The sequence below is a fragment of the Amblyraja radiata genome, chromosome 2, assembly GCF_010909765.2.
Source record: "Amblyraja radiata isolate CabotCenter1 chromosome 2, sAmbRad1.1.pri, whole genome shotgun sequence".
NCBI lineage: Eukaryota > Metazoa > Chordata > Chondrichthyes > Rajiformes > Rajidae > Amblyraja > Amblyraja radiata.
The window spans coordinates 148,013,283-148,025,907 of NC_045957.1; the positions used below are offsets into that span (position 1 = coordinate 148,013,283).

Consider the following 12,625-nt stretch of genomic DNA (forward strand, 5'->3'; position numbering starts at 1 on the left):
ACAAACCACTGCCATTTTTCTTAAGTGACTATTCACTATAGCAACAGTGAGGTATCCTTGAATTGCTACACTGAGTACCGATTGGTTTCAGTAAGAAGATGGCATCATGGCCACTGGAATCTACTAGCCTCGCTGGCACCCTATGAGTACCGACAACTATTGAGTGTGCACATGTGTCCAGAAGGCATCCCATTAATGATTGTGATTATTTCAATGAAAGTGTTCAATGAGTAGCTTCAGGCTACTGATCGTGGACCCTCATGTGGAGAATGGTCAATGTCATGGTTCCTAGTAGATTTCCGTGGAATTCTCTGCCTCATAGGGCGGTGGAGGCAGGTTTATTTATTTATTTATTTGTTTTATTCTTTATTTCGAACAGAATAAAAGAATAAAAAGCAAGTGTGAAACAGCATACATAAAACAAAACAAGAATATTTATAAAGTGTCATAAACAATATCTATAAATAAATGAAATCGTATGTGTCCGAAAAGGAGCAGGAAAAAGCCAAAGTTTATTAATTCCCACCCCTTATTCAACTGCTTGTAATTATCTTATACAAATTTAGCAGCTATATGTACACCATATGTACACCAGCCACTATATGTACACCAAATTATTTACATTTATACACTAATCAAATATTTACAAAGCCATACAAAAAAGAAAAAAAGAAAAAGAAAAGAAAAATCCCTCATATACTATACAGTATCTTAGTCATATATACAACCCATCACCCTTCCCAATACAATCAGTATAACAAATATCCCACTCACAATCACCTATCCTCAGGTTCTCTGGATGCTTTCAAGAGAGAGCTAGATAGGGCTCTTAAAAATTGGGGAGTCAGGGGATATGGGGAGAAGGCAGGAACTGGGTACTGATTGTGGATGATCAGCCATGATCACAGTGAATGGTGGTGCTGGCTCAAAGGGCCAAATGGCCTACTCCTGCACCTATTGTCTATTGTCTATTGTCTAGTAGCACCCATGATCCCTTCATTCCAAAGGAGGTAATACTGCTGGCCATTTTCAGTCACCAGACTTTCCTCGGGGTATTGACCTGATGTACATATAGAAGAGATTCCATTGCCATTATGAGTTCCGGGGGGGGGGGGGGGGGGGGGAGGGAGAGAAGTGTACAGTGCATGCCAGCTAGGTGCCGAGATCGTCGTGGGTTGTTGCATGATGCCTACCTAGCCTTGCAGCTGTAGACAGGAGCTGGAAGAAGCGAGCATGGTGACATGAAGCCTGAAGTCTAAGAGGCGCAGAAGAAGACCAGCAGATGCAATAGGAGTTGGATGAGAAAGGTTGCAGTTGAACATCAACATCCTCAACTTTTAGCTGAACGAAGGAACGGAAGCACTGTTTTCAGGGCTTATCAGAGGTCCTCACAGAAAACCAGTTTGCATTAGAGTCTTCTACTTCAATGTCCCATGTGCAAACCAAGTGTTTCATTCATCACTCAAATTATTAACACCAGCATAATACACCAATTGTAGATTAATGAATAGATTCAGCATGGAAACAGGCCCCTTCTGCCCACCGAGTCCACACGGACCATCAATCCTCCATTCCAAATCGTTCTACAGTATGTCATTACACTTTCACATCCACTTACTATACATTACAGACAATTTACAGAGGCCAATTAATCTATAAACCCATTGGGAAAGTTGGAAAAAATTGGTTGATACATAAAAATACCTGGTACTGCACTGATAAATCCCTAACTCAATCACTTAAAAGGTTAATCGCAATGTCTCCATATTTAACGATGAGTGATGCTTTGCCTAAACAGTAACGGCCTCTACACAAAATATATTCTCCTCAAGGCAGCTACACTCTCCAGATCTTAGCATTGTTTAAAAACTTGAATCCCTTTCACTGCTATTCATCATCGATGGTGCTTCATCACGACTGCAACAAATGCAGCTGCGATGATGCATGCAAATATTGATCAGGCAGTGAGGCAGCACTGATCAACTAGAAACTGCAATTTCCTCAGCTCACAATAGCTGCGTGCAATTGGTGCCATCATTTCTTATAGAAACTACCACTTTTGACAGAATGTTTCTCAACTATTCCTTCCAATTTCAATAGTTAAGTCGAGTCTTTGGTCATATGAACAAGTACGGTGAAGTACAGGTACAATTAAAGTCTTGCTTGCAACAGCATCACAGGGACATAGACTCAGACAGCACAATAAGCATAAATTACACCTACATTCTGCAAGACAATAAAATGAAAAAAAGACTGTCCCAAAGGAAGACATTGGTGCAAAACACAAATAGGAAACAAGTGCAGGTAGTGCAGGAGGTGGCTGCAGAAAGTGGAAGACATCTTGGATGTTGACCTCCCCACTGTGAAGATATCTGGAAGAAGCGCTGTCCCAAAAAGGCAGCTAATATCATCAAAGACCCACAAATCCCTGATTACACACGCGTCACGTTGCTGCCATTCGGAAGGAGGTACAGGAGCCTGAGAACCACGGCCTCCATGTTCAAGGAGTTTTTGCATCAACCACAGGCTTCTTGAACCACTGCATAACCCTAACCCCAACCTTCCTCTGCAATGAGCTTACATCAACTTTGTTAAGGTTGCACTATGTATTTTGGTTTGCACTATTATGGCCTGGTTACCTAAAATTGTTGATCATTTATTGTATCGTTGATTATTGTATACATTTAGAAACATAGAAAATAGGTGCAGGAGTAGGCCATTCGGCCCTTCGAGCCTGCACCGTCATTCAATATGATCATGGCTGATCATCCAACTCAGTATCCTGTACCTGCCTTCTCTCCATACCCCCTGATCCCTTTAGCAACAAGGGCCACATCTAACTCCCTCTTAAATATAGCCAATGAACTGGCCTCAACTACCTTCTGAGGCAGAGAATTCCAGAGATTCACCACTCTCTGTGTGAAAAAGGTTTTCCTCATCTCGGTCCTAAAAGATTTCCCCCTTATCCTTAAACTGTGACCCCTTGTTCTGGACTTCCCCAACATCGGGAACAATCTTCCTGCATCTAGCCTGTCCAACCCCTTAAGAATTTTGTAAGTTTCTATAAGATCCCCCCTCAATCTTCTAAATTCTAGCGAGTACAAACCGAGTCTATCCAGTCTTTCTTCATATTAAAGTCCTGACATCACAGGAATCAGCCTGGTGAACCTTCTCTGTACTCCCTCTATGGCAAGAATGTCTTTCCTCAGATTAGGAGACCAAAACTGTACGCAATACTCCAGGTGTGGTCTCATCAAGACCCTGTACAACTGCAGTAGAACCTCCCTGCTCCTATACTCAAATCCTTTTGCTATGAATGCTAACATACCATTCACCTTCTTCACTGCCTGCTGCACCTGCATGCCTACTTTTAATGACTGGTGTACCATGACACCCAGGTCTCGTTGCATCTCCCCCTTTCCTAATCGGCCACCATTCAGATAATAGTCTACTTTCCTGTTTTTGCCACCAAAGTGGATAACCTCACATTTATCCACATTATACTGCATCTGCCATGCATTTGCCCACTCACCCAGCGTATCCAAGTCTCCTTGCAGCCTCCTAGCATCCTCCTCACAGCTAACACTGCCCCCCAGCTTCGTGTCATCCGCAAACTTGGAGATGTTGCATTCAATTCCCTCATCCAAATCATTAATATATATCGTAAATAGCTGGGGTCCCAGAACTGAGCCTTGCGGTACCCCACTAGTCACTGCCTGCCACTGTGAAAAGGACCCGTTTACTCCTACTCTTTGCTTCCTGTCTGCCAGCCAGTTCTCTATCCACATCAATACTGAACCCCCAATACCGTGTGCTTTAAGTTTGTATACTAATCTCTTATGTGGGACCTTGTCGAAAGCCTTCTGAAAGTCCAGATATAACACATCCACTGGTTCTCCCTTATCCACTCTACTAGTTACATCCTCGAAAAATTCTATAAGATTCGTCAGACATGATTTACCCTTCATAAATCCATGCTGACAATGTCCACTTTCCAAATGTGCTGCTATCCCATCTTTAATAACTGATTCTAGCAGTTTCCCCACTACCGACGTTAGACTAACTGGTCTGTAATTCCCCGTTTTCTCTCTCCCTCCCTTTTTAAAAAGTCGTGTTACATTAGCTACCCTCCAATCCTCAGGAACTACTCGCGAATCTAAAGAGTTTTGAAAAATTATCACTAATGCATCCACTATTTCTGGGGCTACTTCCTTAAGTACTCTGGGATGCAGCCTATCTGGCCCTGGGGATTTATCGGCCTCTAACACCACTTCCCGGCTAACCTGGATTTCACTCAATTCCTCCATCTCATTTGAGCCCCGGTCCCCTGCTATTTCCGGCAGATTATTTATGTCTTCCTTAGTGAAGACGGAACCAAAGTAGTTATTCAATTGGTCCGCCATATCCTTGTTCCCCATGATCAACTCACCTGTTTCTGACTGCAAGGGACCTACATTTGTTTTAACTAATCTCTTTCTTTTCACATATCTATAAAAACTTTTGCAGTCAGTTTTTATGTTCCCTGCCAGTTTTCTTTCATAATCTATTTTTCCTTTCCTAATTAAGCCCTTTGTCCTCCTCTGCTGGTCTCTGAATTTCTCCCAGTCCTCCGGTATGCTGTTTTTTCTGGCTAATTTATACGCATCATCCTTCGCTTTGATACTATCCCTGATTTCCCTTGTTATCCACGGATGTACTACCTTCCCTGATTTATTCTTTTGCCAAACTGGGATGAACAATTTTTGTAGTTCATCCATGCAGTCTTTAAATGTCTTCCATTGCATATCCACCGTCAACCCTTTTAGAATTAATTGCCAGTCAATCTTGGCCAATTCACGTCTCATACCCTCAAAGTTACCTTTCTTTAAGTTCAGAACCATTGTTTCTGAATTAATAATGTCACTCTCCATCCTAATGAAGAACTCAACCATATTATGGTCACTCTTACCCAAGGGGCCATGCACAACAAGACTGCTAACTAACCCTTCCTCATTACTCAATACCCAGTCTAGAATAGCCTGCTCTCTCGTTGGTTCCTCTACATGTTGGTTTAGAAAACTATCCCGCATACATTCCAGGAAATCCTCTTCCTCAGCACCCTTGCCAATTTGATTCACCCAATCTATATGTAGATTGAAGTCACCCATTATAACTGTTTTACCTTTGTTGCACGCATTTCTAATTGCCTGTTTGATGCCATCCCCAACTCCACTACTACTGTTAGGTGGCCTGTACACAACTCCCACTAGCGTTTTCTGCCCCTTAGTGTTTCGCAGCTCTACCCATATCGATTCCACATCCTCAAAGCTAATGTCCTTCCTTTCTATTGCGTTAATCTGCTCTCTAACCAGCAACGCTACTCCACCTCCTTTCCCTTTCTGTCTATCCCTCCCTGAATATTGAATATCCCTGGATGTTCAACTCCCAGCCTTGGTCACCCTGGAGCCATGTCTCCGTGATCCCAACTATATCATATTCATTAATAGCTATCTGCACATTCAACTCATCCACCTTATTACAAATGCTCCTTGCATTGAGACACAAAGCCTTCAGGCTTGTTTTTACAACACTCTTACCCGTTATACTATTATGCTGAAAAGTGGCCCTTTTTGATTTTTGCCCTGGATTTGCCTGCCTGCCACTTTTACTTTTCACCTTGCTACCTATTGCTTCTACCCTCATTTTACACCCCTCTGTCTCTACGCTCACACATTTAAGAAACCCTTTCCCTTTAACTCCATCCTCCACTATCCCATTCGACACCTCACCCCCCTTATTCAGTTTAAAACCACCCGTGTAGCAGTGGCAAACCTGCCTGCCAGAATGCTGGTCCCACACCTGTTAAGATGCAATCCATCCCTTTTGTACAGTTCCCCCTTACCCCAAAACAGATCCCAGTGATCTAAGAATCTAAATCCCTGCCCCGTGCACCAGTTTCTCAGCCACACGTTCAGGTCCCGTATCTCCCTGTTCCTGCTCTCGCCAGCACGAGGAACTGGAAGCAAACCGGAGATAACAACCCTGGAGGTCCTGCTTTTCAGCATTTTTCCGAGCTCTCTAAAGTCACGCTGCAGAATATTCATCCCCTTCTTTCCGACATCGTTTGTGCCGACATGCACTACCACTTCCGGATGTTCACCATCGCCCTTGAGGATTTTCTGCACTCTGTCCGTGACATCCTGGATCCTGGCACCATGAAGGCAGCACACCATCCTCGAATCCCGTCTGTTGCCGCAGAAACCCCTGTCCGTACCTCTCACAATGGAGTCTCCCACTACAATGGCATTGCCTCCCTTAGGCCTTTTTGGTTTTGGCTCAACAGCCCTATTCGCATCACAAGCCAGTCCGTCGCCCAGTGTAAACACCTCTTCTGTCCCGACAGCTTCTAAGTGGGTGAACCTGTTCACAAGAGGTATAACACCCGGGGACGTTGGCATTCCATGCTTCCCTCCCTTTCTCACTGTCTCCCACCTTCTCTCTTCCAGTACCTTAGGTGTAACAATCGTACTGTAGGACTTGTCGAGGAACGACTCAGTTTCTCGGACGAACCGGAGGTCATCCACTTGCTTCTCCAGTTCCCCAACACGGTCCTTCAGGAGCTCTACCTGGATGCACTTCTCGCATTTGTAGCAGCCAGAGGCACCTAGCGGTGTCCTTGACCTCCCACATACTGCAAGCATCGCACTGAATCAGCTTGCCTGACATCTCCTTCTTTTTATTTGCTGTGTTGTTGCGTTGATGTATTTGTAAAGAAGCAGCAAGTAAGAATTTTATTGTTTCATTCCTGATGGATAGGACAATTAAATACTCGACGCTTGAGCCGTGATAATTATTGGAAGAACAGATCAAGTAAGGAAGAAGCATAGTGGGATAGTAATGAACCACATTCAGGGTTATGCACATGACATGTTTGACATGAACAACCTCTCTAATTGAGACATTACAGAGAATGTAGAAATGCCAGCTGCTGCACACTGTCACTCAAATATATATTCTGCTCTAAATGGAATGTATTTGGACAATGCTGGTGTCCCAAGGATCAATTATCATTGATTTATCCAGTAAAATCAATTAATCCAGAAATGAAAAAATCCTTACACAAAGTGTTGGAGTAACTCAGCAGATCAGGCAGCTTCCCTGGAAAACAAGGTTAGGTGATGTTTCAGGGTCGAGAGCCTTCTTCACACTGATTGCAGGGGGAGATGAAAGCAGGAAAAGGGGAGAGGAAGGTACTAGGCTTAATGGAGAACTTTGATCATCAACAGCACCAACCCGTTCTTTTTCTTCGCCTCCACATTTCCCTCATACACCTGCTTCCCCTCCTGGTCTGTTTTAGTATTAGAGATACAGCGCGGAAACAGGTCCTTCAGCCCACTGGATCCGCACCGACCAGCAATCCCCGCACGTTAACACTATCCTACACATACATGGGGCAATTTACATTTATACCAATCCAATCAACATACAAACCTGTACGTCTTTGGAGTGTGGGAGGAAACCGAAGATCTCGGACCATAGTGGAGATCGTACCATAGTGGAGATCGTACCCGGGTCTCCGGCGCTGCAAGCGCTGTAAGACAGCAACTCTACCACTGCGCCAACAATGAGCCTGAAATGGGGAAAACAAAGGTTAACTGTTTTTATATTCTGCACCCAAACAGCAGCATTCAGTACATGCTTTTCAGTACAGGATTTGAGTATAGGAGCAGGGAGGTTCTACTGCAGTTGTACAGGGTCTTGGTGAGACCACACCTGTAGTATTGCGTACAGTTTTGGTCTCCTAATCTGAGGAAAGACATTCTTGTCGTAGAGGGAGTACAGAGAAGGTTCACCAGACTGATTCCTGGGATGTCAGGACTTTCATATGAAGAAAGACTGGATAGACTCGGCTTGTACTCGCTAGAATTTAGAAGATTGAGGGGGGATCTTATAGAAACTTACAACATTCTTAAGGGGTTGGACAGGCTAGATGCAGGAAGATTGTTCCAGCTGTTGGGGAAGTCCAGAACAAGGGGTCACAGTTTAAGGATAAGGGGGAAATCTTTTCGGACCGAGATGAGGAAAAAAATTTTCACACAGAGAGTGGTGAATCTCTGGAATTCTCTGCCTCAGAAGGTAGTTGAGGCCAGTTCATTGGCTATATTTAAGAGGGAGTTAGATGTGGCCCTTGTGGCTAAAGGGATCAGGGGGTATGGAGAGAAGGCAGGTACAGGATACTGAGTTGGATGATCAGCCATGATCATATTGAATGGTGGTGCAGGCTCGAAGGGCCGAATGGCCTACTCCTGCATCTATTTTCTACGTTTCTATGCTAATGAAGATGGCTACTGCTTAAATCCAGGGGGGGGGGGGGGTGTAGCAATCACAGTTAAATATTGCCATGAACATCTCTGACAGATTCCGTACAGAAGAAGGGTTCCAACCTGAAACATCACCTATTCCTTTGCTCCAGAGATGCTGCCTGACTGGCTAAGTTACTCCAGCATTTTGTGTCTCTCGTCAATGTTAATCAGGATCTGCAGTTCCTTCCTACAGATTCTGCACACTCGGCTCAAGACGTGGTCCATAGCTCTGTTGTTCCACTGTTCATTAGGGAAAGAGTGGTCCTCTTGGCCCCATTGAGGTACCGTTCTCAGGACGATCCCTTTCCTTGTCCATTCTTTTTTAGTCTAAACAGGGATGAAGTACTTTGAGTGACATTTTCATTTTAACTTCAGTGACTAGGTTTCAGCATTTATCTTTTTACTCGGTCGATTGTGGGCATTAATCAACATTACAATGTTAAAATATTTATAGATTTTATTCTGTGAATGGTATTTGCTTTCTCATTTTTGTATTCACATGTGGAATTGTATCATTCTGGTCTCCTTACCTAAAAAACATATTGTGGTATGGAACACAGTTCAAAGGAGATTCACCATGTTTTTTTCCTAAGATGAGTAGATTGTCCTACGAAGAGATACTAAATAGTTATGGTCCCATATTTCCTGGCATATAGAAAAGTCATTTGAGGAATAACTTTATTCAAAGATATATATAAGACCCTAAAGATGCTTGGCAGAGTCACTGCTGGGAGTGTCTCGAACAAGGAGACAGGACTACTAGATAAGGGGCCAAGCATGAAATCCTGAGGTACATACACATTTATTCTCACAGAAGGTGGTGAATATCTGAAATTCTTTGACCCTGCAGGTGGTGGAAGCTGAATACTTTGAAGTATTTAAAGTAGAAGTGAATAAATATTTGATAGATCGAGAAATAGAGGGACACAGAAAGATGAAACCAAGGGGAGATTGTGGCCAGTAAAGATAAGCCATGATCATATTAAATGGTGGGGCAGGCTTGAAAGACCTTGATGGTGTACTGTTACCTACAGAGCCAACATTCCCCATGAAATTATTAAAACACAGAAGGAAGACATCCATTTATGTGGCACTTGTCACAATTTCAAGCCACAAAGCTTCAGGGCAAGTTGTTCTTTTACTTAGTTATGCAGGGCTGAATAATTTATTATGTTACAGAATTGAATTTGATATAACACACAGCTGCAATGCCTCTATTACATAGTTGTACTGCACATTTTACAAGGTTAAATTGCATGCATTGCACGGTTGAATTCCACGTATTTCATGGTAGAAATGCATGCTTTACATTTGTGGAACTCTATTTGTCATCTCCACTTGTTGAAAGGTTGAACAGCATGAGTTATAACAAGAGCAGCAGACTTACGGCCCTGTCTCACGGTGCGAGTCCACCCACGAGTGATCCCAAGTTTAAAACAAATCAAACTCGTGGTAATCACGTAGAATTAACGTAGTGGGAACGTCGGAACTCGTAACGCTAACGGCAGGTACTCGGGAATCTTGTTAACTTGTGATAATCTTTCAACATGATGAAAGATTTCCACGAGTCAATTTACTCTTGAAGTAAAAATTGTAAACTTTTAAACTCGTAAGAACGTAGTAGCCCGTGAGTTTACCGTAGTGACTCGTGAGTCTACCGTAGGCGCTCTTTAACTCAGCGGGACAGGCAGCATCTCTGGAGACAAGGAATGGGTGACGGGATGAGGTTTCCAAAATTCTGCTGCGTCTTTGTGTTACTCCAGCACTGTGTGTTCACTTTTTGTCAACCAGCATCTGCCCTTTCTTGTGTATGACATTATTTGTATCCGTGGCAGTTGATTGTCGCTCCCTTCAGTTTCCCAGGGGGTCGGGACGGGACTGGAGTTGGGAGGGAAGGTGGAGGGGAGGGGGGAGGGGAGGTGAGGGGGGGGGGGGGGGGGGGGGGGTTGGGGTGACTTAGTACGGGAGATAAGTGTAGGAGAAGTGTACTGACTGTGTGGGCAGACACTTTGGTCGTGATTGCCCATGGAGTTGACAAAAAGTGAACACACAGTGCTGGAGTAACACAAAGACGCAGCAGAATTTTGGAAACGTCACCCATTCCTTCTCTCTATAGATGCTGCCTGCCCCGCTGAGTTAAAGAGTTCCCACGGTAGACTCACGAGTCACTACGGTAAACTCACGGGCTACTACGTTCTTACAACGAGTTTAAAAGTTTAAATTTTTTACTTCAAGAGTAAATTTGACTTGTGAACATTTTTCATCATGCTGAAAGATTTTCACGAGTTAACAAGTTTCCCGAGTACCTGCCGTTAGCGTTACAAGTTCCGAAATCCCCGCTACGTTAATGCTACGTGATTTCCACAAATTTTATTTGTTTTAAACTCGGGATCACTCGTGGGTGGAGTCGCGCCGTGAGACAGAGGTTTTACAGTATTTATATATGTTCACTCTTTGCAGACATATAGTGTTGGAGAATGTAAAATTATTCTTTTTACATATAATTTCTTGTCACAGAAAATGTTGCTCCTTGGGGCCATGGGTCTCACCACCCAGAGCAAAAAAGATGAAGTCATAGAGCAGAGGATGAGGAGGCGGCGGCAGCTGCTGAGAGAACGCTCCCCTTCCCCACTTGGTTTAGAGCAGAAACCTCTTCCTCCTCAACTACCTTACCTCAAACTTTCTCCACGTGAACTGAACAAGACATCTGATTTTGAGGAAAAGAAACAATTTCTTGCACTCTTCAACTTAAAGCACTTGAACCCTGCACAGAAGAAAGGTAGGTGAATACTCTGGAAATGAGAACTGACGGGCCATCACCAGCATCTCTTTTTGTTAGCTAACCTGCTTATTTCGAGATCCCGACCTTTGAATAAATTTGGCATTCATTCAGGGACAGAATAACCTGATTTTTTCCAGAATAGCATCTCTTTGCTCCATTTCATCTAATTCCTTTACTGGTTCATGGCACCTGAAGTGGGCTGGAAGCATTAACATAGACAAATCAGTTCCACACCAACGGAAGGCATTCCAGACATTCAAGATAAACATATTTCTAAGAAAATAGGGGACGGTGTTGATGAACCCGGAGGACATTGAATGGCACCAAGAGTGGAAAGTGCAAAAAAAGGAAAAGGGAACATCTAATGTATCAAAAATCCTGGATGAGTATAAAAATTGAGAGAGTAAATTTAAAAGGGAAGCTAAGAAAATTAAAAAAGAGGGTTCAGTATTACATTTTATTTAGCAAGGAGTCAAGGAAAACTCAAAGCTGTATTTTGTAAATATTTAAAGAGCAACTGAAGAAGATTAGGTCCCATTAAAATGGAACCCATGTGTGGTGAGTCTTAAATTGGGGCAAGGCCACTTTTGTTGGTATTGGACAGGAATTTTCAAAGGATGATTGGAGACAAATAGATGGGTCTGGAAAATGGGTTGCTTTTAAATGTGACAGTTCACAGCCAGCATGTTCCTATTAGAGTGAAGGGCAAGGCTGCAGGAAGCCAAAACCCTGGATGACAAGAGATATTGAAGCTCTGGACAAGAAAAGGGAAGCATTTGTCAGGCATAGGCAGCTGGAAACAAGTGACTCCCTTGAGGAGTGCAGGGACTATAGGAATACACTTAAAAGGGGAAATCAAGGGGATAGCATTGGCAGATAAGCTAAAGGAGAATCCAAAGAGAATCTACAGGTATATTAAGGGCAAAATAATAACTAGGGAGGGAATACAGCCCCGTACAGAGCAACAAAAGCATCTGTGTAGAGCCACAAGAAATGTGATCTTATAGAGAGGTGTATAGATCAGGTAGATGCACAGTCTCTTACCCAGAGTAGGTGAATCGAGGACCAGGGGACATAGGTTTAAGGTGAAGGGGAAAAGATTTAATAGGAATCTGAGCGGTAACTTTTTCACACAAAGGGTGGTGGGTGTATGGATCAAGCTGCCAGAGGATGTAGTTGTGGCTGGGACTATCCCAACATTTAAGAAACAGTTACATGGATGAAACAGGTACATAGGTACGACAGGTTTGGAGGGATATGGACCAAAAGCGGGCAGGTGGGTCAAGTGTAGCTGGGCAGTGTGGGCAAGTTGGGCCGAAGGACCTGTTTTTCCACACAGTATCACTATGACTAAATGGGTGAAGTGTTAAATGAATATTTATGATCTTTATTTATCATGAAGAAATCCATGAATGCTAGGGAACTCAGGAATATTAATTGTAATATCTTGAAGAGAGTTTACATTACATAAGAGGACGTGCTGGGTCTTAAAACACATAAA

At 43.3% G+C, this 12,625-nt stretch overlaps 1 protein-coding gene across 2 annotated transcripts in view; it reads left to right on the top strand.

Annotated features, from left to right (window-relative positions):
* Window positions 1-12,625, top strand: part of LOC116970348 (genetic suppressor element 1-like) — a 170,355-nt gene that overhangs the window by 128,142 nt on the left and 29,588 nt on the right. For both annotated transcript variants that reach the window (XM_033017021.1, XM_033017016.1), the window contains exon 11: window positions 10,860-11,121. In XM_033017021.1, coding sequence (XP_032872912.1) covers window positions 10,860-11,121 — 262 coding nt within the window. The remainder of the gene's footprint in view (window positions 1-10,859; window positions 11,122-12,625) is intronic.